The 25,171-nt window shown below is 38.2% G+C and overlaps 1 protein-coding gene across 1 annotated transcript in view; it reads right to left on the bottom strand.

Moving 5' to 3' along the window:
* bzrap1 (benzodiazepine receptor (peripheral) associated protein 1) overlaps positions 1–25,171 on the bottom strand; it is a 97,924-nt gene that overhangs the window by 46,890 nt on the left and 25,863 nt on the right. The window contains exons 3-7 of the mRNA XM_015383670.1: positions 20,592–20,699; positions 20,197–20,325; positions 19,270–19,446; positions 18,289–18,471; positions 8,862–9,029 (exon numbers count right to left, since the gene is read on the bottom strand). Of these exons, the coding sequence (XP_015239156.1) occupies positions 8,862–9,029; positions 18,289–18,471; positions 19,270–19,446; positions 20,197–20,325; positions 20,592–20,699 (765 nt within the window). The remainder of the gene's footprint in view (positions 1–8,861; positions 9,030–18,288; positions 18,472–19,269; positions 19,447–20,196; positions 20,326–20,591; positions 20,700–25,171) is intronic.

The following is a 25,171-nucleotide window of genomic DNA, read 5'->3' as shown; positions in this document are numbered from 1 at the left end:
CTAAACCAAATTTAGCTCATATTGAGGATGGCAAAAGACACAGACATAAATAGAGATATGACATCTACAGCAAATGATAAGCATTTGCATTTTTTGTCCATCATTGTGTTGACAAAGCTATCAATTGATGACGAAGATGTCTATCGAACGGGCTGCTCGGCACGCAGTGGGTAGCACTGCTGCCTTGCAGCAAAAAGGTTCTGGGTTCATGGAGTTTGCATGTTCTCCCTGAGCATGCGTGGGTTCTCTCCGGGTACTCTGGCTTCCACAGTCCAAAAACCTGTCTGTTAGGTTAATTGGCGTCTCTAAATTCTCCTTAGGTGTGAGTGTGTGCATGAAAAGTTGATTGTCCTGTTTGTCTCTGTGTTGCCCTGCCATGGACTGGCGACCTGTCCAGCGTGTACCCCGCCTCTCACCCATAGACAGATGGAGATAGACACCAGTATCCCTCGCTTGGGATAAGCGTGACGGAAAATGGATGGATGTCTGTTAGAATCAAGTCAGAATTAAACTATTGAAGAGATTAGTAATGACCTTAAGATGCTTTGCTAACATTATTAGCCACAGCCAGAAAGAATATATTACTGTCTCAAGAGGTGGGAGTTCCTGAAAAGCAGCAAATAACAGACAGTAAACCATCTCTGGTAGTTTAAAAAATTTGTCACAAACATGTAGAAACAGGTCTGTTCAAGCCATGAGTGCAAAGAAGGAGGAATCAATCATGCATGTTACATATTGCATGATTGATTCATTGCATTGAATCTGCATATAAAGTGTTCAAACTGTTCATTGAGAGTAGTTTACATGAACAAAACTGCTCCTATGAGTATTTAAAATACATGTACCCTATTGGCACAATTCTTTATACATTTCTGCCATTTTGACTGTTGTATGCTTTACATGTTGAGATTGGCTTTAAATGCAAAGCTGTTTTTTTTTTCTCCCCAAAGTGATGTGTGTTGAGTAAACTGAGGCAAATATCCGCCCGGTGGCGCCAGTGTACTGCAGCCCCGCTTCTGTCAGTGAGTCCCAGGGCAGCTGTGGCTACAATGTAGCTTGCCACCATAAATGTGTGCGTGAATGGGTGAATGAATGTAGTGTAAAGCGCTTTGGTCAAGTCTCCTAACTTGAATAAAGGCGCTATATAAGTACATGCCGTTTACCATTTACCATGTCTTGGGTTATCGTTCTCTGATCTCTTTCCAGTCATTGAACACCACACACCTACGCTCTAAAAGGTGGTACTGATAGCACTGATAACAGTTTCAATGAGGATGCTGATACTCAGTGCAGATGGCTCAACATTTGTGCCAAAAAGTCCTTCTGAACTGAAAGGGAAGCACAAAGCTTATAAGAAGCCATTCATAAGAAATCAGTTTTTGATTTTTACAGAGACATTACAGCAGTTTTTTTTTTGGTTGGCTTTCAAAGAGAGGGGAATAATTTTGGCAGATAATATGAAGGCTGAAAAGAGTGAAGTAAAGCTACTCTGTTTTTTTTGTTTCAGCTTTTTTGGGGGAGCATGCTGGACTTAAGAACAATAATTGAATTTTATTAATCTCACACTGGAGAAATTGACCTCTTCATTTGACCAATCCCCTTGGGGAGCAGTTGGCTGCCATTGTGCGGTGCCCCGGGAGCAGTGTGGGGTTAAGGGTCTTGCTCAGGGAGCCCAGAGTGCAGGCTGTGGGGATCCAACCAGGTACTTGCAACCTTCTCAGTGCACTGCTCTAACCACTAGGCAATCACTCCCCCAAGTTATGAGTTAGCTAACTTTTTTTAAATTTTATATACACAGAGAGTGAAGTAGTTTAAAGTAATAGCAAAATACCAAGAAACTATCCAAAAACTATGACAGTTACAATAAATACGATCATTATCTTGTCTTTTCTTCTCAGTGGTGAACATAGGGATCATAAATTGATCCCAGACCTGACCAATCAGAACCTTTTGCACAGACGCCAAATATTCAATAGCATTATGATAGAGCACATGTACCAAGCTCCTGTCCTTTGGGCTGAATGTGGCCTGCCATGGGATTATTTGGCCTTTAAGAGTTTAAAAACGAAATGCCATGTGATAAAGTAGAGAACTAGATGAGGTCAGGCCAGGCAGCATCTGCTAATATAAGGTCATCCCAAGTTTAAAATGCTAAAACCCCTATTTCATTTGACAACAATCAATATTTTTAAATGTGTATTTTAACTTCTATGTCTACATAGATCTAAATGGAGTGGACTATTAAACTTTTTTTAGCGAATTTATTTTAGTAAACTGATCACAAACGATCTCATCAGTTCACGGTTGACTGCATTTTCATTCTGTCTTTATCAAATGTAAGAAAAACCATAGAAATTTTATTTCACAATATACATCATGGCTTTTGACTTGAAAAGGCTGATCTTTGATTCTTTTCTGAGCTTAGGTGTGCTTTATGTAAGGGCTATTCATTCATTTCTGCCTTTTCACAAAAGTGTACAAAATATATTCCTTTTGGCGAACGCCTTTTTCATATCAAAGGATTTAGAACCTAAGTATGTATTGCACTGTTTGATAAAACTGATGTCATTGCACACTTTTACCAAAAAGGGAACAATTCAGTTTAGAACATAGAAATAATAAAAATGGATCCTTCTTTTAACAAGTCAGAATGATCTAGTTTGCCTGAAAGATTGAAGGCTGTTGTTTCTCTTGTCCTTAACATCAAACACAATCTACCAGGTAAGAAAAATAAATAAATAACTTACCCAAAAAACTAAAAACAATATATGGCTAACCTCATATTCCCAACATCAAACCAACCTGCTTTGTGTTGTTAAGAATGATCAAAATAACAACACACATCTACTCTCTACTTCCCACCGTTGTGCTGTGAAGGTGTGGGAAACATCTGAGCTATGAAGCACTGTAACAGATCCTACCAACCAGGACTCATGCCTAAACCTAAAGGCATGATATTATGTTAATCTCATTTACGTTCTACGTCGACCACAGACTTGCAGAACGTTGCCGACATGCATGACAGGCTGGCCCGCGCAGCTTTTGTACCTCTTAATCTGGCCGAATCTAAGGCAAAGACCGCCAGTTAGACTTAAAGCAGTGGGATGACTAAATTTTACACAGCATCATACTGTGCTATTGTATCTTACAAACCCTTTCCCCCAGCAGACGGCTGGTCCGCCTGTACTAACCTTTTTATATTCATCAACTCAGCAAAAAAATAACCTCCCCTTGTTTCATTCTGTGAAAAACACATCAACACAGAGCATGGATGTAGATTACTCAGTCTGGTTAACAAAAAAAAAAAAAAAAAAGGAAAAAGCTTAAATGCTAGAGACATACGTTTGTTGAATTTATAGGGATAATCTTGTAATCCTTTCATATTCTTTTGGATTCAATCTAATATAAATGACATTCTTTTTCTTTTATGGCAGCACATCTGCCACCATCCATTTTGCTATACATTAATATGAAGATTTCAAACTAAGTTTACCCTGAAGTGTATTTAGGTTTGGAAATAAAATAAAAAAAGTAAAGAAAACAGGATTATTTAAAGCAGACACTGCCTTATTTAAACAGCCCTGACAATAAAGAACAGGGATCACAGCAACAATCGGGGAATATATCCTTTTTCTGAAACATCCTAAGTGCTGCAAAGACAATGTTGCATCCCAATAGGAATCAGGCAAGAAAATAAGAAAAGAAAACAAACTGCGTCATGTTTCATTATAAGATAATTAAGTATTTAATGTTGATGACATTTTAAAGTTAACTGTTGAAATGACTCTGATTTACACTGAAACCTAATACCAGACTCCTGTCTATCAATCAGATATAGAACTGGACATTTAGATTAACATGCTGAGTTGTGTTTTAAAATGTTGAATTGTCTTTTCGCAACATTTATTGGGTAAAAGAAAAAATCCTAAAAACAAAGATGACAGATATAAAAGAGTCTCTTCTTATGTTCTCCATTAGCAGAATTTCACTTATGGACCCAATAAAAAACGAGATAAAGAAAACAATTCGGAGATTATTTTTCCCTTAGCTGAAATTTTAAGGCTGAGACAGAACAAACACAGACGTAGCTTTGGAGATCTTAAATTTGTCCTTTGTTCCTTACTCAAAGATCGCTTTCCTTTGGAGAGCATCAGAAAAAAAACAGTAAAAATTGCAACATTTGAAAACAGCATCAACTCCGGATCCCAAAGCTTTATCATCAAAGACCACCGGGATGGACGATCTGCTGTCTGAGCCTTTTCCTCGCTGGTTGACCTGCGTCTGTATTTATAAGTCATACAGTAACATCTAAATCTGAACATTGTGTAAAAGTGCATTTTATAGGGATTTATCCGACATATAGTAAAAATATTTAAGCTTTTACCGCTTATTCTGATGATTATAGCTACAGGTAAAGAAAACACAAAAAGTAATTTTAAAAATTATAATATCACAAACGAGAAAAGGATGTTTAAAGCAAAAATATCAAGCTTTTGAAAAGTATGTCAATTTCTATTCTTGTGACATAAACCATGATAATGATTTTGAACATGGGGAACCAATGTCCATTAACCATGTCTGTCCATTGGATGAGAAAGATTAACATTTTTCAGATTCTCCACTTCCACCATATGTTTTTAAATTATATTTGATCAATTCATACATTTACTGTTGAGTAAGGACAAAGCTGAGAAGATGGACGCATGGTACGCTAGGCTAACTTATCTGAGTTGTTGTTTATAGAGCTAAAACGAGCTTTATTTCATTAAGGGTTTAAACCTTAATAAAATGTTAAACTTACTGTATTTTCTCACATGTTCATAACATTTTGATTACCAAGTTATGACAAAACGTCATTTAATGGGAGCCCTCATGTCTGCTAATATCTAGCTCACAAGAAGAGTCAATTAACTACAGATTATTGGTTACTGATTAAGCAGGAATTTATATTTTGAATCGGTTTGAAAACATTCTATTTGCTCTAAAGTAGTTAAAAGCTTATTTGATCTCATCCTAAATTGTTCAAGATGAACCTTGGTTCTCTAACATAAGTTCATGCTAAACTGTGAAATCATTACATCCTCTCATTGATTATGATATTCAAACTTTTTTTTCCCTTCTTTGGATATAGCAGTTTCACTAGTTTTAGAAAAGTTTTTAAGTGAAATATGTTGGCTTTGGAGCTGAATTATTTTTGTTAATAAACTCTTATTTTGAAAGGAAGGTAGTTACTGTATTCCATGTATGTGCAGAATTATTTGTTTCACCGTGGGTTAAGCTCAATTCACAGTTTCATTTTAATCTGGAAAACTCACAGGAAGAGAAAAGACAATTAGGAGAAATTTATTGATACAATTACTTAGTCTTTGGCGCTCAGACCTCAGCAGGAAACATAGAAATTAATTTTGACAGATATGCATGGACAGGAGCAAAGAATAGGGCTGTTTCCCCCCCAGGCCTGAAACTGGTGGTGGAGTGGAGATAGTTGAAGTTGGTCAGTCTGTAGACTGCTGGTTAGACGGTCTGCTGAGCTTTATGGAGAGCTCCAGTGGATTGTCTGAGCTGATACTAGAGCTTCACTCAGGGACGTGGAGGATGGAAGTCCAGTTGGATAACACAGGTTGAGAGAACCTGTCCATGATGAGCAAGCATAAAGCGACAGTGGAGAGGAAAAACTCCCCGTTGGAAAGAAACCTCTGGCAGAACCAGACTCAACATGGCGGCTGCCAGACCGGTTAAGATGAGACAGGGAACGCAGTAAGAGTCCGGGAGGAATGACTCTGTTGAAGCTTTAGCTACGATGGTGGAGGAGGGGCTGGAGGTGGGTTGAAACTGTGTCATCTGAATGAAGTCACACAGTGCATCCACCGCCTGCGCACTGGAGCAGACAAGTGCATATCGGAGGCCTTTTAAGATGAAACATGGATGCTGATTGGCTTTTTTGGAGGTGTGGTTCAAAGCTGCTTGGCTGTGTCGCAGGTGGATGGAGGAAAGTAATGGGTTTCTTCAGTTGAACTTCCGCCTAGGCTCCATTTGTGATTTTAACACGGAGGCAGTAGGGCATGTGTTCACTAAAGCCGTTTTCGGGCCCGACTTTCCAGTCGTGCGAGAATTTTTCGATCGGGCCGACTTTCAGCCTGATCGTGCGTTGTGTAGTGTACAGGGTGTAACGAGGGGGGATCAGCCTCTCACGACCACCTCCCGATCAGGAATGGTGAGGGCGGGAGAAAATCAAACATGTTTGATTTTAAGTCAACCGTCGTGAGCAAATCGCTCAGTGGGCAAACAAGGATTCCTCTTCTTTCTCTCAGATGAAAACACAGAAGCATGGCGGAGGTGTGAGTGAAATGGAGTTCTTTCTGTAAAATTGACAGACCGTAGTAGCCATGTTTGCTTAGCCAGGTTTTTGTCCAAATAAGTCGTTGCCTTTTCTTCTTAGGGCTTTCAGCACAAAATTGCAAAATTGCCGAGACAGCGAGTTTCAGTCTAGTGAGGTTCATATTCTTCTTCTACTCATTTGGCCTCCGGATAGATGAGTTCCAGTAGTGCCATCTCTCTCCGGGGTTGAGTCCAATGTAGTTGTTAGACGTGCACTGTGAGCCGGTAGATCGGGTCAGAGCGTCCGGCCGCACATGCATTGTGAGCTGTAGCTGCGTGCAAAGACTGAAAAACGACAGTGTAAGTCCGGCTTAACTATGTACGGAAGTCCGGATATTTTCTGCTTAATTAACGTATTTACTACCGCTATTAGGGTGAGCAATAAATATATTATAGCTGCACAACACTATTCACCTCAATACCTGGTATTTAGGTGAATAACTTACTGCACAGTGAGCTGAAACAATCAAGATTATTCATGTTTAATCGATCATTAAAATATTTATCAACCAATTACTAATTACAACTAATTTAGTAATCGATTAACTGGAGTGTAGAGACTCTAAAACATGTCTTTAGCTGACAGAGCAACCTAGTTAGAGTAGTAATTACACCAAAATTGTTAAAAAAAATTTTTTTATAAACATATTACATTTAAGATAAAAAAAAATTTTTCCTTCTATCAATATGCTCTATCCAGAACTCCTCAAGTGGAAAACTTTTAATTTAACCTGGTTTAATTCAGTAAAAAATCTTCTTTAAGGAACAATTTGCTATCTGATTGTTCATCGATTAATCAAAGAATTATCTACAGATTAATTGATTAGCAAAATAATCGTTAGTTGCAGCCCTACTGCATGGCATGACGCCTTGACATAGAGGCGGTCAGTCTGCAGCACTTTGTGGGTTTCACAGACTCCAGGTTGCTTTTATAGCAGCCTCCTGGTCATCTGTAACGTTGGGTCTAATGTTTCTCATCTTCATCTTGACAGAAGCTCATAGATTTCAGGGGGAAAAAAACATTTAAAACAGATCAAATGTTGCGAGCTATATACACTCTCTTTCAGGGATACAGTATTTTGAGTTTTAATGATCTGTTAGCCATAATTATTAAAAAAAGGAACAAAACGTTGCAACATATCACTCTATCTGTAAATACTCTATACAGTTTTTAAATCTTTCTTTTTTTTTGACATGACATGACTGAAATGTAACTGTGATTCAGTCCTTGACACCACGCTGCAGGCAGTGAGCTGATTTTCTGTTTCTAAGGGAAGAGATCAACTAAACATTACGTAACGAATCTGACTGTACTTTCTCCATCAGCTGCAGCACTGATTTAGGACTCAGCATCACCAGAGATCATGGAATGCACAGAGGATTGGAAAGCTATTTGCAAATTCAGCAGAACCTTTAGCTTGTGTTCAATCTCTTGCAAACGCATTTATAAACCTTTTCACATGTCGGTTTCTACAACATCACGGTGTAACCATAACCTTTGATGTTTCCCACTGAGGTCTTTTTCTTAATTGAGCAGAAATTCTTTAACAAATACAAACATTAAAAACCTCCTTTATTCCACTATCCCTGCTGATCCTTTAATGGGAAATTTGTGTATTCTTAGACGCCTTTTGAAGTATTTTTATTATATTAATATATATATAAATAAAACAGGCTATAGAAATAGAAACCTAAGGTGGTTTTTCAGGTGCAAATGCACAGTAAATGACGAAACAAACTGCATATTCATGTGATGCAAAGTCCAAAACACACAAGCACAAAAAGCAAGGCGCAGTAAACAACAAACCGAGCTGCATAAACATGATGCAAAGTCCAAAACTCACAAACTCAACAAAAAAAAACAAATGCAACAGAAAAATGCTGCAAACAAAAGAAAAATGTTGCAATAACTAAAAATAAAAGCAAAAACCTGTAGAACACAAAACAAATGGAAACAAAAAAAATGCACTAATTGCAAAGAAAATGCTGCAATCAGAGAAAAAATTATGCGAATAGTAAAAACAGCTGCAAACTCAATCTTAAAAAACCAGAAGTGCTCCAGACCACTAGAGGGACCAAACACAGAACAATGTGTTTTGGACTTTGCATTATAGCTGTGCTTGCAGCTCATTTTGCTGTTTGCTGCATATTTTAATCTGTTTGCAGCTCATTTCTTTTTTGTTTGAGCATTTTCCTTTTGCATTTGTCGTCTGTGCTTGCTTGCAGCACGTTTTTTGCAGCTTGTTTCATTGTTTACTGCAGTTTGGGAGCCATCAGCAACTATAAAAACCTAGTATCACCCTCTGAGACCACTACTGTTTAGCAAACCCATGCAGATCTTTTCTTTACTATGTACAAGCTGCAGTTAAAACTGTAATTTTAGATGTAAATGAAATAAATTGGAACCTGACCGATAAAAATATGTGCCATGTTAGCAGCCAGTCACAACATATTTGCAATGTGCAAATAAAAGAGGCTCATACCAGAAAATGTAGTCGTTGCTCCTCTGTGGGTTCCTCCTGCTGGGAGGAGGTCGGGCTAAGGCCCGGTGGGGGCGTCACTTGCAGCCACGACTCCTCCGCCTCTGCCGGAGTCTTCTCACACCTGGATGGAGCTTCATCTAACGCCACACGTGGGGTCTCTGCTAAAGCCTAACAGGGGCAGAAGAAAACAACATTTATACCTGATTAATGTAGCAACAAAACTGTACAGTGAAACCTAAATCTGCAGGAAGGGGATTAGCGCTCAACCTCCTTCCAAGTGGTCCAACTACAATCAAAGAATAATCCAGGGGAATCCCTTGATCCTCCAACATGACTGAAACACATTGGCGGTAGGTCTGTCCTCACTAATTAGCCTCAGTGTAATGACTTGCATGTTTCACTGAAGATATCTCCTCCTGATTTTCTCCACATTTATTCAACAAACAGCCCCTATATGGTTTTGCAGCCTGAGGAACAGGTGGAGGAAATGTTTCTACTGGGCAAAGGATCGGGAATCAGTATCTAATTTTAGAACAAACTTGCTAATTCTCTGAGTAAAACTGTGCTAGTGCAGCCAAGGCCATGACCCAATAACAGGATCTAAGATGTCCGTCCACGTGCCCAAAGAGAGGCCCTGCTTTACTCTTCTATGGTTTTATACAGACTTCCTTCTCCAGCATCAAGGCCTGATAAGTAGTTTTGGCCGATCTGTTGAGTTAGACGAGGCTGTCTTAGGTTGATCTTTTGGATAAAAGGCCAGATGGAGGCAGAGATGAAAGGCCTGCTGGAGGCTCTGCAGCCACATAGAAAGATCAGCTTCATTCCTTATTTTTATCTTCCTGAGTTCATGACAGGTTCTGTCACATCACAGATGAACATAGCAGAGCTCCCCACATTTTAAAACTAGTCAGACATCCTTGCACCAGTCAATCCTCACGCGACTCCTAATAAGCTTGCAGCACCTTTTACCGTACACACTGATTAAACAGGTTAAAGTAGATAGAATTAGATCCGCTTGTCAAGCTTCTGCGTCGGTGGCAGCGGAAACGGTGGAGTGACCAGATTGAATGTGTTTGAATGGTGCTGCATGTTAGGGAGATTTTTCTGTTTGTTGTGATCACATAATCCTGTGAATACATTTCTTTTTTAGAATCGAAGGGGTGAGATTATGGTCTAAAAATGAATTTAACATCCATTCTTCCACCTTTTTAAAAAGACTTCACTTAATTCTACTTCCTACACCTATTTATTCACTCAAGCAGTCACACACCTGCAAGGCTACACAGAGATGGGGAAGCTAGACTTCCTTAGGCTCAAGGTTATTTCACCACCGATGCATTTTGCTCAAACTGCACCTTGTTGTGATGAAGCTGTATGAGAAGACCTTGACAGATATTTGCAGCAGTTTAAGATAGCAAAAAAACTTGATAGTGCTTTGGTGGCGCAGTGGTTAGCGCACACCACCCATGTATAGAGGCTACAGTCCTTGACCCAGGTTCAAATCTGGCCTGTGGTCCTTTCCTGCATGTCTCATCCCCTTTCCTGTCAGCCTACTGCCCATAAAAACAAGCCAATCGTAAAGCAAAAACAAAAAAAAGGCCCAAATAATGTACAGACTCAGTGATTACCAAAGATCTCCCTTTACCTCACTGAAAACGCGTTGTTTGTACATATGTCACCTCAAATCTCTGTGGTACTCCTTTGTATTTTTTATTTATTTTATTTTTTTATTCCTAATGCTCCTTTTCCTCCTTGTTTGCACCTTCTTTAATTACTATGCCAATATGTCACCAGTGAATTTCTCTGCTGTGAGATCAATAAAGATAATCTAATCTAATCTAATCTTGTTCGTATAATTTCTTTTTATAATTGTGTCCTTTTGTTTGCTGTTGGGAAGTCTTGGTACATTTAATATGTTTTTAATATACTCTGGGAAACAACATAAGTGTTTACAGTCGTAAATATATTTAGTTGTACAACGTTTTTTTGTGTTCATCAGGGTTTTGTTTAAACACAATAAAAAAGGTTAAAAAGAAAAGGGTAACAACCAGACTGGAACTATAGCAACGGCAGCACAGATTAATGGACTTTTATAAAATATATGTGTTTAAAAAAAAACACTAAATACAATAGGAAAGGAAAGGGAAGCCTGATTATGAATTAATCTGTCTGTCCTTTTTATTTTATTGTTTTTAGATCAGCTGTATCATATTACTTTTGGCATATATTCTATGGCAAACCTTTTCCATTTTTCAAATGTGCATAAAAAAACATTTTCTTTCTCTAAATGAACTGTATAGGTTAGGATTTTACTGTGATAAATATCAGCTACTATCTGAGCAGTTTCTGTTTCATCAGCTTTTATAAATGGTGTTTTCTCCAGCTGTTATAAGTATAACACTTTGACTACAATTTTGAGAAACCTTTAATGATCTCAGGAGTAGAAGATTTTTGATTAGACTGATGAGGGCTTTCTTAGGGGTTTCAGGTTTTCTTCGAAGCCAAATCTGATTTTCTGCATCCTCTGCTTTTATAATTTTATTTTATTTTTTCCAGCTTTGGTAAGTATAGTCCACAGCTACTGTATACACCTATAGGCTGCGTTGTTTGGGTTCTAAGACCAAGAAACATGCTTTAAAATTTAAGTTGTACACAGGCTTTTAAAATATGTCTAAGGGCAGTGTTTTTATACTTTTTATTTAAATATTTACGTACAGCCTGATATCTCCAGAATCTTCCGCACGGACCAAGTCTTTGTGAAAAACGACCACTTTGACACAAAAGGGCTTATTTTACCAGCAAAGTGAGGTCAGCTTCAAAAAGTAAGGACAATCTGCCAATCCTCCCTCTGTTATGGTGTCCTTGGCTTCAGTGTTAGGGTTAGGCCATAAGTCTAAAGCCTCACACTGATAATACCAAACCATAATATTGCATATTTGCACCATTTTTATTGAATGAAATACTGAAATGCTCTGAACGTCCATATCAATGCGTGTTTGCACAATGTGTTTTTTTTTCTCTCCCACACTGTTTACATTTGATCACCGCTGCACTCAATGAAAAGGAAATGTTAATTTCACTGCTAAGCTGCTGCTCATTCACTGTCTGAAAGCTGTTCAAAACAAAATTTCATTTTTATACATTCTGTGTATACAAAATTACAATAAAAGTTATCTAAGTATAAATAATTGGGTTTTTACTATTAGACAGAAACATGAGTTTTAATTAAACTAGATGATGTTATAAATGTTATAATAAAGTAAAACTGTAATATTTCCACTCAATGTTATCCCTCTGGTCTATGTCTCCACTTGAATGTTAGACATTTCAAACTGACACGGTTTATAAATAAATGATATGCAGTAATCCTCTTGTTTTTTTCCTGCAGCTAAACTTCTCTGCAACAGAGCAACTGTTTCCCTGAGATGATAATTTCAGAGCAGATAGAATCGGTGTTCGGATGATGTAAATCTAAAATGATTTAGGTGAATAACGTCGTAGAGCTGACTGTTATGTAAGCTCTTATTTATACTGTGCTGAGCGTAAATAGGGATCCAGCAGAGAGCATCTGATCAGAGCTTCTGTGATAAATGTTCACTTATAGACACACTGAAGTATAAAAAGCTTGAAGTAGAGTAAAAACTGCCCCTAAGTTTTGTTACTAGAATAAAAGTCTTTATTTGTTCTTTAATCAACGAAAACTAAAACATTTTGTGAAATTCTGGGAATATTGTTAACTAAAATATCTGCAATTTAGATCAGTTAACTTCAATGAATATAAAACGAAATGACTGGGAAAGGATAAATATTAACAGTAAAAATATACAAAAATAAACCATTCAATAAAGTTCAGTAAAAATTATCCTTCAGATTCTCTTGGATCAGAAAGAGAGGAGTAGAAATAGTTTAGGTGTTTCTAATTTATTTTACTAATCCAAACATGTTTACATTTTAAATTTGAATTAAGTCTCAGCTCAGAATTTCTAGAAGAACTAGTAAGAAGTAACGTACAGACTTCCCTTTCCTTTCCTCAGTTTTTAAAACTATATTGTATTTAGTAGTAAGAAACAACTGTAAACATTTAAAGCAACCCCCTTTAAGGTTTCAAACCGACCTGAATATCAGTGTATAAACGTGTGAATAAGTGAATGTTACCCTAATGTTCAGATCAGAATAAAGTCCATTTACTCAATATATTTATTTTCCCACTCATTGTTAATGACTCAGTTAATGAAAATATGCTTTAAGATAGAGAGAGAGAGAGAGTTACCATCTGATTTGAAACAGTTCTAAGGAAAACTTAGTGTAAGAAAGAAGGAAAGCTACTTTGGTGAGATGAGACTGAAAGCAGAGATATTATTGTTGATGTTTTTTTTTTGTTTTTTTTTTAATTTACTGTAATTTGCTTATTTTTCAACTAGTAATAAAATGTGCAAGAAACCCTGATTTGATCCCAATAGGGGAAACTGCAGAGTTAAAGGAACCATCATTCCCACAATTTTCCCAAGTTTCCATCTTTACATCTCTCCAGTATTTTCAGATAAAGCGAATAATCTTAGAATGTGTCTAATAATAATTATTATTAATATTGAACTTCATTGAAGAAATATTCCTCTGCATTTAACCCATCCTCTTGGGGAGCAGTGGGCTGCCATCGTGGGGCGCCTGGGTAACAGTGTGGGTTAAGTGTATTGCTCAGAGAGCCAGAGTGTCAGTCTGTGGGAGTGGGGCTCAAACTCAGAACCTCTGGATTCCAAGCTCTACGCCCTAACCACTAAGCCGCCACTCCCCTCTACCGTCTGTATGGTGTCTAATGAACTTTTAGTTTCCGACAAATGTATTTACATTAACTATTAAACCCTCTCCAGGAATCTTTCCATGGTATCCCATTCTTTGTCTTCTATCTGGATTTTTTACTTCAATTCTCGCTCTACTCTCTACTACTGATCTCTATTCAATTCTACTTCTCTTTTAAATGTCTAAGGGTGCCTCTTATACAAATTCAAAACGTGTCTCCTAGTTGTTTTTTTTCTTTTCTACAGTAGAAATTAGTGTTGAACCGATACCAGTATCGGACGGGGCCCCGATACTGCCCTAAAATGGTGGTATCGGTATCGGTGAGTACCAACAAATAGGGCACAGATACCATTTTGAGAGCCATAAGTTTATTCAACTATTGTCACCCATTCCAGGTAGGCAATAAAAACTTTTTATTTTTTATTATCCAGTAGAACTTTTTATTAAACCACTAAGCCGCCACAGTTTTATTAAAAAGTTCTACTGGATTCACTTTGTATTAGATTTTTTCCTGCTTCACAAAGGTAGGCAGCAGCTTGACAAAGCCATGATGGTAATTATTTAACATTATTATAGTATCGGTATCGGCCGATACTGCACAGCCAGGTATCGGGTATCGGTATCGGGGCCAAAAAATGGCATCGGCGCAACACTAATAGAAATCAAATATTGTCCTATATCCTTTTGATCTTTATTAATTCTCCTCTTTTCTTTAAAATTCATAATATGATGTATAATTAGCAGAACTCTATACATATAATTTGCAGAAGGATCAAAATGCTCCCTGATTTGTGAAAAATACTTTTTTCTTAACAACTGGTTGAGCGTAATGAGTCTTTTTTTTTCATTTTCTATATGTGGAAACATGTCTGTGTTTCTCTTCAGACAGAGAGGCAGAAAAAGCTCCAACAGATATCATATTTGGTAAACTGTGATAAAAATGGGCTTTAACTGGTATAACTGTTTTTGTGGGGCACCTCAAATATATATATATATATATATTTTTTTTTTTTTTTTTTGCATTTATAATTATAATATAAAATACAAAATTTCATGATAAAAAATGTTTTTTAGTTTCATTCTGTCTGAAAAAATGTAATATTTTTATTCATCAAAGCCTCTTTGATTTCTTTGCTGTCTTTCTTACACTAAAGGTTGTTTTTTTCCACACTACTTTTGCAGTTGGGACCAAAAAGTACAAACTAAATGACTTTTATACTGTAAATAAACTACAAACCAGTTAATTACTTTATATATTATAGGCAGATATGCAGATCCACAAAATCCAAATTTACTAAGAACCCCGGGAGTTTTGAGCTGGTCCTGTAAATACTTTTCAAGCTAAATGGATATTGTTTTTGCAATAGGCTAAAGAGAAACTTAAATAAGTTTAAGACAATTATTACAAATATGAAACACCCAGATAGCAATTTATATAACACTCCGTTATTTAGGAGCTGCAGACATCAATGATGATATAGACCACAGGATTCCAGAATCGGGCCCCTGAAATGATTTTAAATGGCCACTGAACAGTTAGAGAAAGAGACAAATCTGGTGATTTTATAAAATTTTGCATAGACCAAAATGCAGAATAACCTTGATGCTGGGAATAGACTTAATACATTTTCTAGACCAACAAAACAGAAAAAAAACTGTACACCTTCCTTTATTTACACACTTAGGAGACTCCATCAAAAATACAATAACCTGTTGATTCATACATCGTTTTGGTAAAAGTAAAGCATTCGTAATGTATTTCTGGACAGGCAAAGAATTGCTAATGAAAATATTTTGCTTTTTTAATAAAAAAAACAATTATATATACATATTTGGACAACACTGATATAGACTAACGCACTTTGACAACAGTTTTGAATAACTGTTGATGATCTCAGAAGAAGATTTTTGATTAAACTGATGACGGCTTTCTTTTGGTTTTCAGGTTTTCATTGAAGCCAAATCCTGACTTTTAGAGCAACTCTCAGTTATGAACAACAGCTTATGTCACCAGCATTTATCAAAGTTAAAAAAGTAGATGCTGTGGATTGATGTGTTTATTGACAAGAAAATGGTGGCAGTTCTTATTTGTGATCCATTAAATCAATTGAAATAAACAGCAATGATCAAAAATCTAAATGGATAAAGGGAAAGTTTGCTAATATTAATCTCTAACTATCTGACTGGTGAGTCAATAATGGATTATATTAAACAAACAATTTAATAGCAGTATATTTGAAATGAACTCAGATCTCCATCACATATCAATGAGAATCATTTGATGAAGAAGAGTAAAGTCAAGATGAAGGTTCACTGTAATTCAGTGGCGACAGCAGGAGCCTGTAAGCACGGTAAAGGATGTAGCGCCGTAGATCACTTGTCCTTCCTACATCCCACTGATGCAGCCAGTGGATCCTGGAGAATCTAGCACAACCTGAGCCCAGGCGTACTAAAGCAGGGTCACTTCCCATCCAGCAGGCCCTGGATGCCATAAGCACATTGGTGTAATCCCTGCAGACTACTGAAACGGGTAACTGGATCACTTCTTTTAAAAGCACCTTAATGGATTGGCCTGGCCGTTGATTTTCTTTTTTAATGCAGAGAATATCGATGTCCATCAATCAAGCCTTTAACCGCGCCGTCCCTGGTTTTCCTTCCGTCTAAATTCCGCTTCCAAGAGGATCCAAACTATGCCGGTTACAAAACCCTGCATCTGACGGGCTGCCCTCACTAGGCCTCATGCTTTCTGATTTGTAAGAAAGCGGCAGTCGATCATAAACAAGGTGAGTGGGGATGTTTTGCCCAGATTGCTGAAAATTATTTTAGATTTGAAAGAGAAATCTGGAGCGGTGCAAGTCACCCAGTTATAAACTGACTTGTAGAAATAATTTAAAAAAGGGAAAATTAGTCTAAAATCTAAAACAAATCCAACAACCTTAAAACTGCTTTTGCAAAACCTTCATTTGTGATGACACCATTTAGTTTTTCTCCTATTTGAACCCTGCTGAGTTTCACATTCACACCGAATGGACACAGTTAAGCAAACAGAACCAGAAGAAACAGAGATCTGGCTTCAGAGAAAAACTTACCCCTTTAGTGTGATCTGTGGCAACATCTAGGCTTCCCCCCTTTGGCCTGCTAGTTATCCAGAGCAGGGCGAGATGGAAAAGTCTCTAGTGTGGCTGCAGTCTTACCTACCATCCAAAACCCTCTCACCGCTGCTACAGCAACAGAGAGCGGATTACTGGACTGTACCATTCTGTTAGGAGGGGATTAGAGTTCACACAACATGGCCCCTTTCTGGGAGCGCGCGTGGCTCTGGAAGTGCATGTGTGCGTCCCACAGATGAGAGATTACCACAATCGGCATTCTCACTTGAGCTTCACAGGCGGAGGAGAAATTTGCAATAACATTATCTGTGAATCAAATGAGTGCCTTTAATGTTATGTAAAATGATTTTTATCAAACGCAGGCCGCCTCTTTTTGATCTATCCCTCAAAAGGACGCTAGAAGCAGAAAATATGAACCAATATTCATGCTTTACATAGCAACATTTTTCCAATTACAGACAGGAGGCGGATTGCTACAAGAGAAATTAATTAAATATGTTTTTTTTTCTGTTTTAGGGGTAAAGACTGATAACTCAGACAATACAGCTGTGTAGCAGCGGCGAGTACAGAGAAGATCAGCATCACACGCAGAGAGGATCAGAGGTTATGACTTTGGTAGCTTTGATCAGGCCCAAGTTAAAGACGGGGAATCGCCTCATTATGGCTGCTAGCAGATTAGTATCAAGTCCAATGACAAGCCATTACATAATACTGCCAAACGGCCTCCGTGCCAATGTAAACAGAGCAAACCTCTGAGAGCTGCATTTTGCATTTACCACCACAGCAACTTTAACCCCTTCTGTGTTTTAGAGGCAACAGGGCAACGTCTGGTTATGCAAGTAAGGGTCAAGACTGCTGCGTTTGTTAATCAACCCTGAAAAACACTCATTACTGTTAGACTGAATACACAGAGCTCTGTCGTTAGCAGGGGGTCAGTGTGTGGAGTTACAGTAAGCGCTGTGTATACTCCTGCAGCAGTGTGTCGCAGCGAGCTTGTCGCAGGTATGATGCAGACATTTTTGATTTATGCTCAATTTTGAAGCGTGGCTGCGCCATGTTTATTCCACGCCACAACACAAAAGGGGCAAATCCTGAACTAGCTGTGGGTCTCAATACGGTCGAGGCGGTGAGGAAGTGGGGACAAGTTTGTCCGACAACGGAGGGGCATGAGGGAGAAAAAGAGCGGGGATCCAGGGGAAAAAATGGTCCCAGCGTTCTCGCTCACCTCGTTCTTCTAGCTGGTCCAACTTCACAAGTCGTTTTCCACAATTGCGGTTATACAAACAAAACAAGCTGGTAAGGTACCAAACAGAAGATACAGATAGTGTAGAGCCGATATAGATTTGACCAATCTGAGGCCTCCTGTCTGCGGCACTGTCTGCAATCACCTACAATTTGGGAGAGGTGCAGGAGAGTGTCTGTGGAAGGGGCGGGGGCGTGCCTGCTTTCACTGTGACAACTACGCAGACGACCTGGTTTCGTAGTAGTATAAATCAGCCTTTAGTATTGTGATCCTTTACCTTCCCCTGGCCCGACTCTTTGGCGTTTTCCTCACTCTTCTCGGTGCCGTCACCGTCGTGCCTGAAGCCGCCCCGCTGCTGGGTGGAAGTGACGGACAGCTGCCTCTGGAGCCGCAACACCTCCTTCTGAGACTCTCTGAGGAGCTTCTCGTACTCCAACTGAGGCGACCGAACAGGGGAATCCTGTGAAACGAGGTCAGGAAAACATTATTAAACCTATCTAAAAAAGTAAAAAAGAATCCACTGGAGTCATTTCGCTTCCCATCCTGGAAGCTTTTTCAAATCAAAATGTCAGAAATAGCATCGAGTTTGAGGCTTTGTAGAGTGGATCAAAACAAAGCTTATGAAACCACCCCTTATGAATGGGGAGTCATTTTGGGATCCTTGTTCGCCTGCAATACCCGATACTGGTCTACGCCTCTGAAAGGGGGTTCTTAGGAGGAACTGTTGGCCTGGCTGAACCTTTCAGTTTTGGAATCAATTCTTTCAATATTTTTAGATCTTTAAGATAAATTGAAATATCTAAAGAAGTTGTAGCTTCTACATTAAAGACACTCAGTTTAAAACCCCTATATGTAATGCTTAACACATAACACCTATTAATATGAAAGCTAAGATCAACAGTTTCTGTCAAAATGTGAAAGTTTTAATTGTTTAATAAAGACCTCTTGTTTCAATTGAACTATAACTGCTCCCCAAATAAACCTATTCTGCTTTCCACCCAGCAGGGGCTCAGATTAGGCAGAATCAGCTCTAATTTACAGACAGGCAGTGAGAAAGACAGCCTGTTCCTGCACTGTCATCTATCCAGATATCAGCAGTGACGCAGCCTCTGTAATACAGGCTTAGTTGAGATGGAGCAATACCTAAACTGACCAGCAGAGGGCAAGCTTGTGGTGGAGATGACAGCTGAGGAGAGGGTTTTAAACTTTAAGCTCATTCTACAGCAAATAATTAGAGGGAAAACTAAAACATTTGCACCTTGGCGGGTCCCAGCCGTGCCTCGAGCTGCCGGCACTCCTGCTGCAGAGAAGCAATCTCTTTGTCCTTAGATAGGAGTGCATCCGCATGCTGGGCCAGGTCACGAGCTCGTTGGCGGGCAAAAGCTCTTTTGTACTGCTCCACGGCTCCAGGTCTAATAAGCGAAGGAGGATTCACCTAGATTGGAAAAACAGAATTTAAATAAAATAAGGTTTTCTATACAAAAAGGAAACAAACTTGGTTTTTAAAGGTATTAGAAATGCATTCTAGGAATGCTCTAATGCAATCCCGTTTATCTAACCAGGGGCTCAATGCAAAAACTTTAAACAACTAATGGATTCCCTAAAGATAAACTCTGCTCCCAGGGCATTTTCTGATTGTACCAGCTGAGTTTCCACTAAGATCCATTTCAGTTTCTTAAAAAACATGTAAAATAGCTAATGGAAATTATTAGGGGCTTCTTCCCACTTTATAACTGAGTTATTTTAAAAACAAAAAAACATCTGCAAAGCAGCTAAATCATTAAATATGACTATCTTCAATCAAATCCCATTATTTTGTGAAGCATTTCATAAAGAGTTGGCCCGGAGCTGCTTTTCTCTCCCAGAATGGTGTCTGGACAAAAAAACAAAAACATAATAGGGTAGACTTGAGTAGATTGTCCAACAACCACCTGTAGTCATCAGAGCACTCTGAGAATGTGACATTTAAATCGAGGGAGTTGTTCAAAGAGATTCCAGGAACGCCATCATAGAGCTTTATCCAGAATGGCACTGTTCTAGGAACAGCAAAATTATGAGAAAAGTCCTCAAGCTCCCTGCCAAAGGATCAACACTAACACAAAACTACTTATCATGTTATGCTAGCTACTTTTTAGCCGATGATCAGGCATTGAGACAAAGGTCAGGCATTATTAGGGCGGTGTACCACTTTGAGGTTGGCCTCCTGTAGTTTCCTCGCTCTTTCTTCCAGTCTCTTTGCAAGAACAGTCAGCTCGGTGTTCTTTCTCCTCAACCGCCTGACCTTCTCCTCAGTCTCTGGGGCGCTGCTCTTTCTCTAAGAACACACAAAACAAACAACTTGATCACAAAGTGTATATATCTATAGATATTTATGTCAGTTTAAAGTCGAATGTCACACAGAAAAGCATGAAAACATGAATAAAATGAAACAACCGAATAAAGGTCTGTAAAATAGAAACTAGTGGTGTTAGAATTCTCTTTGTTAAGTATTTTGTGGGTCTGGCCTACTTTCTAAAAAGCTTTTCATCAAGGGAACACACACACACCCACATATACACACTCAGTTATTTTTAGTCCTACCAGCAGGCCATTCTCCTCCCTTAGAGTGTTGCAAGTCTTCTCCAGCTCGTCGAGGGCTCGCAGGAGCTCTGAGTTCTGACGCACCAGCAATTCATAATCCATCCCATTCTGTGAAAGAAGCAAAGCAGAAACATTCAGTTTATCAACCATAGTGTGAAGTTCTTTGTTGTTGTTGTTTTTTAGTTTTAGAGAATACAAACCAGGCCAAGAAAGGGATGAACCGGTTTAATAGCTACAGAAAGTACTCTTAAGTTAAATTTAAATGTTTCATATTAAACGAGGGTAATATAGACTCAGAGACTGAGGTTGGCAGTGGTAAGTAGAGATATAAACCCTCGTTCATGGTTTGAGAGATGTTGTACACTATAATCTGAACAATGGAGATCAAATGAAAAGGAATAAAAGTCACGCTATAATGACCCTTAAACGTATTACTTGTAGACTTTCATTGTCATAGCCTCCCTAAACCTCCAGTGATGAGGGGGGGTGGAAATTCCCACCTGAAATGATCCGTCCACAGCATAACTACCAGTACCTCGGTGGGGAATAATAATAACATGTATTTTTGTTTCTGTAAACAGCGTATAGTTACAGCCAAGGCAGAAGACAAACCTTTAAAATCAACACACACAGTCAGCAACAGGGGAGCCATCACCATCTCAGAAGTAAGGGGGACATATTTTCAGTGGTCTTCCAAGATATTTTCTCTTGCTTTTATTGCACCTCTGTTTATTGGTTATGGAACCGAACAAACACAGTGCAGTTCTAGGAGACAGGTTCTGTTTAAAGTAACAAAATTTCAAGTTTTAGCTGCCAAACTCTGGCTGAGCTGTCATAATTACCCTCTGACATCTTCAGGGTAGTTAGCCTGATCATTAGGTGCCAAATTACAACCCTGAACATGAGATGTTTGCTAAGAAAAAAAACATTCCAGTAACCAAAATATGACTTAGTTTTAGCTACAGAATTCTCTATTGTACAAATACACATAACGGAACACAGATCTTACTGAAGGGAAAGATGCGTCTGCTTCTGTCTTTAGCAACAAATCATTGCTGAGCTTTTTATTTCCGATTTAGTAGTTTGTTCAGTTTATCTTTGTGGATATGACAAACAGGAAGACTGCTGAGCTGGGATTGTGTTGCAATGCAGCCTGGTGGTACCTCTGCTCTGACTTCCTGGGCTACTGCCTATCACAATACAGTCAACAAAGTGTCTTGTCTCGATACCTGACTGGTTTCAGCTTGCAGATACATTCAGTTTATACTCTCCTCTTGATGGGTCACACCAGTTGTGAATTAATTTTTTTTTCCATGTCACACTAACAGTGTATAGAGGCTCCGACTGTCCAGTGGGGCGGGATTTTCTTTTTCACTTCTGACTCTGCGCCACACAATTTAGAAGAATTTCCCACATTTGACCTGGACAGATTATATAAAGTTATCAAAATAAATAAGAAAAGAACCGGTGAAGATTTAAAGAATGTCTGTCCTCGAGGACCGCTGTCCTGCAGGTTTTAGAGGTTTCCCTATTCCAGCATAGCTGATTTCCATTAATAGAGGCTTTTGCTGAACTGCAATCATCAGAATAAGCTGTGCTGAAGCTGAGAAATCTCTAAAACCTGCAGGACAGCGGCCCTGGAGGACCGACTGTGGAGATGCCTGCTTTAAAGCAAAGCCCAACTTATTAAGTCTTAAACCAGAACAGATAGAGAATTTGTATAGGCCTATATTAAGAACAAAATGGGAACTAAAGAAAAAGAAAAAAACAGCAATAAAGGCTGTGGAATGGGCAGTGAGAGCTGATTCTCATAGAGAGATCTATGAAGTTTGTCAGTATTTTTTATCTTTTCTTTTTTTCCATAGAGTCATGAGCTTCACTTACCTGATCTGTCTGCCCCTCAATTTTGTTTTTTACTAAGGCTCAAAAAGGATCACTACTTTATCCGTTTTCTGTGCTCCTGGACTCCTATGGTGTGTAAAGTATTCTATTTTTTAATGTTTAATTGATTGTTTTTGCACAAGTCTGTCCCACTTGCTGTGTATGCTCTATGAAACTCCAAAAATGTCTCTTTCCCTGTGCGATTAAATGATTTTATTTTGTATTTTCCCCCCCAAGCGGATGAGTTTTACTTTGTAACCGCGTCTCTCTTCCTGTCAGACCCATGAAATTGCCGCTAAATTGCTGGTTAGTCAGACTGAAATAGACCTGGAGTCTATCTTTGTTGGAGCTAAAATTGTGTTGGGTGTGATAATCTCCATTAACTTTCAATGTGCACTAAACGCCACAACCTCGTCCAACACAATTTTCCATCAGTTTGGTTGGAACATTGGATTTGGTGTGTTCTGGCCTTTACCCGCAAAGACTCTGCATCTTCATCCACTGCTTCTGGCCTCTGCCCTTCTTTGATTTGGGTCTTTTTTAATGTTGCTTTAAAGATTTGGCTTTAATATGTGAAAAGCCTTAGAGAGCAGAAATCAAAGAGGGTTGTGTTTATTCTCACCATGAACCAAATAGCAAAGTATGTAACACAGAGAACAACTAAGTAGGATAACATGTTATACTTGCATGTATTAATGCAACTGTTCCGCCCATGGTCAGCAGGCTCACTTCTCCACTTTGGAGTCCTTTTTGGGTAAAGCTTTGATCACATCTTATCAGACAAACATTCTTTCACTTTTTCAAAAAAAAAAAAAAAATGTCTTTGCTCCTATTTTTTGCTGATTTTATTTCTCCAACCAAACAAATGTGTCTCTGTGTAATCTATGCCTTCAACAGTTGTGAATTGATTTAGATAATCTTCTAGGTCAGAGACATCTGATTCTCTACAGAAGGAACAGAGAATCTCTACACCACCGTAATGGAAATGTACAAAACCTAAGTTATGGCTGCAGGTTCTCTATATCTTCTCTCCTGATGCAGCAGAACGTATTTCAGCTCAGCAGACACTGACCACAATATTTAATAGCCTCTGAAATCTCCAGCACTTTCCATAAGCCTCACACCAAAAAAAACTTAAAATGACTGAGATCAGGGAAAGAAAATTAAAATAGAAATATGCTGATGATGTAGGATATAAGCCCATATATAAGCCCAGAACTTCATGGTATCTTTATTGTTATCTACCATTAAAAGAAACATTGTGTTGCTTAAAAAAAAGAAACAAGAAGGAGCACATTATTATAAGACTATTTGCTTCCATGCATTTATCAGAGGTGGAGAAATACTTCTTATCCAACCGTACAGAGTACATTCATCACAGGGATGTGCTTAGTAACACACTATCGAAACAGATGACTATTAAAGCTAAACAATAAACACTGCTGTTGGTATATTACAATGGAAAAAAATAGAAATCTAGATAAGTAATTTTTTTCTTAAAATAAATGCATTTGTTTTTGATTTGAGGAGGTAATGGAGATACTTTGCCAACAGAATGAAACAATTTACATTTAAAAAAGTGCATATCAAGGGCATATTATCTAATTATCTTATTTTAAGAGTAAAAAATCTCATTCCATTCTCATTCCAATCATCTTATTTACCAACTCAAATTAAGGGTAAATATGCTTAATTTAAGAAATGTTGACTTATTTCTAGATTGTTTTTGCAGTGTGGGACGACTGGGTTACCATCACTTCTTAACGGATGCACCAACGCTGTCGTCAACACACAACATGTTACTATTTCTTTGACTCTTTTTAATTTACCAAGACAGAAAAGCATTTCCTCAAAGATGCTACTTATTCTAAACTAGCTGCATTAAGTATCATAGCTGGAAGTAATAATAATTAATAAAAATTGGTAAGTAACTGACAAAACTTCAATTGATGCAGGACAGAAAACCCTCCCACATCCCTATAGCTTGGGGGGGTGGCTAATTCACTCTGCTGATAATATCCAAGCCTTGATATCGTTAATTTGTTGCTCTACATTGTTGCTAAGGCAAAGACAATGAACTGATTGATTTAATAAATAGTGATCTAAATTTTTATTACAACAAATTAAACGGCCAGGAAAAGCTGACTAAACTCTTAAATGTCTGACTTAACTTCACAACTATATAATAACATAAGATATATTTAGTTTTGGTTTCAAACTAATGCTAAAGGGCCTATATCGTGAAAAAATAACTTTTTTGAATTTTTAATTATTTTATAATTAGGGCAGAGCAACCAATTGCATGTGCTTTATAAATGCAACTTAAAAACACAATTTTTAAATCATGATGTGCTCAAGTTTGGTCTCTGGTCAACTCTATAAAGCCTCAAACTCAATGCTATTCCTGACATTTTGAAGTGAAAAAGCTTCTGGGATGGGAAGCAAAACGTCTTCAAACTTGGAAACAAAGTCCAGGATAGACAGGTATCAGCTATTGCAGGCTAACAAAGATCCCAAACAACTGCCAATTCCTAAGGGGCGGACCCATTTGTCTGGTTCAATTTGCATGTTTTCTAAGCCAAAATAAGGCTTTGATTTGTGGTCCACTCTATTAAACCTCGACCTCAACGCAAATTCTGATATTTTGAATTGAAAAAGCTTCCTGGATGGGAAGCAAAACATCTTCAAACTTGGAAAAC

Source organism: Cyprinodon variegatus, unplaced genomic scaffold (genome assembly GCF_000732505.1).
Source record: "Cyprinodon variegatus isolate N-32 unplaced genomic scaffold, C_variegatus-1.0 Scaffold291, whole genome shotgun sequence".
Lineage (NCBI taxonomy): Eukaryota > Metazoa > Chordata > Actinopteri > Cyprinodontiformes > Cyprinodontidae > Cyprinodon > Cyprinodon variegatus.
The sequence above is the reverse complement of the archived record's forward strand: the minus strand, read 5'-3'. Positions and strand labels throughout refer to the sequence as shown.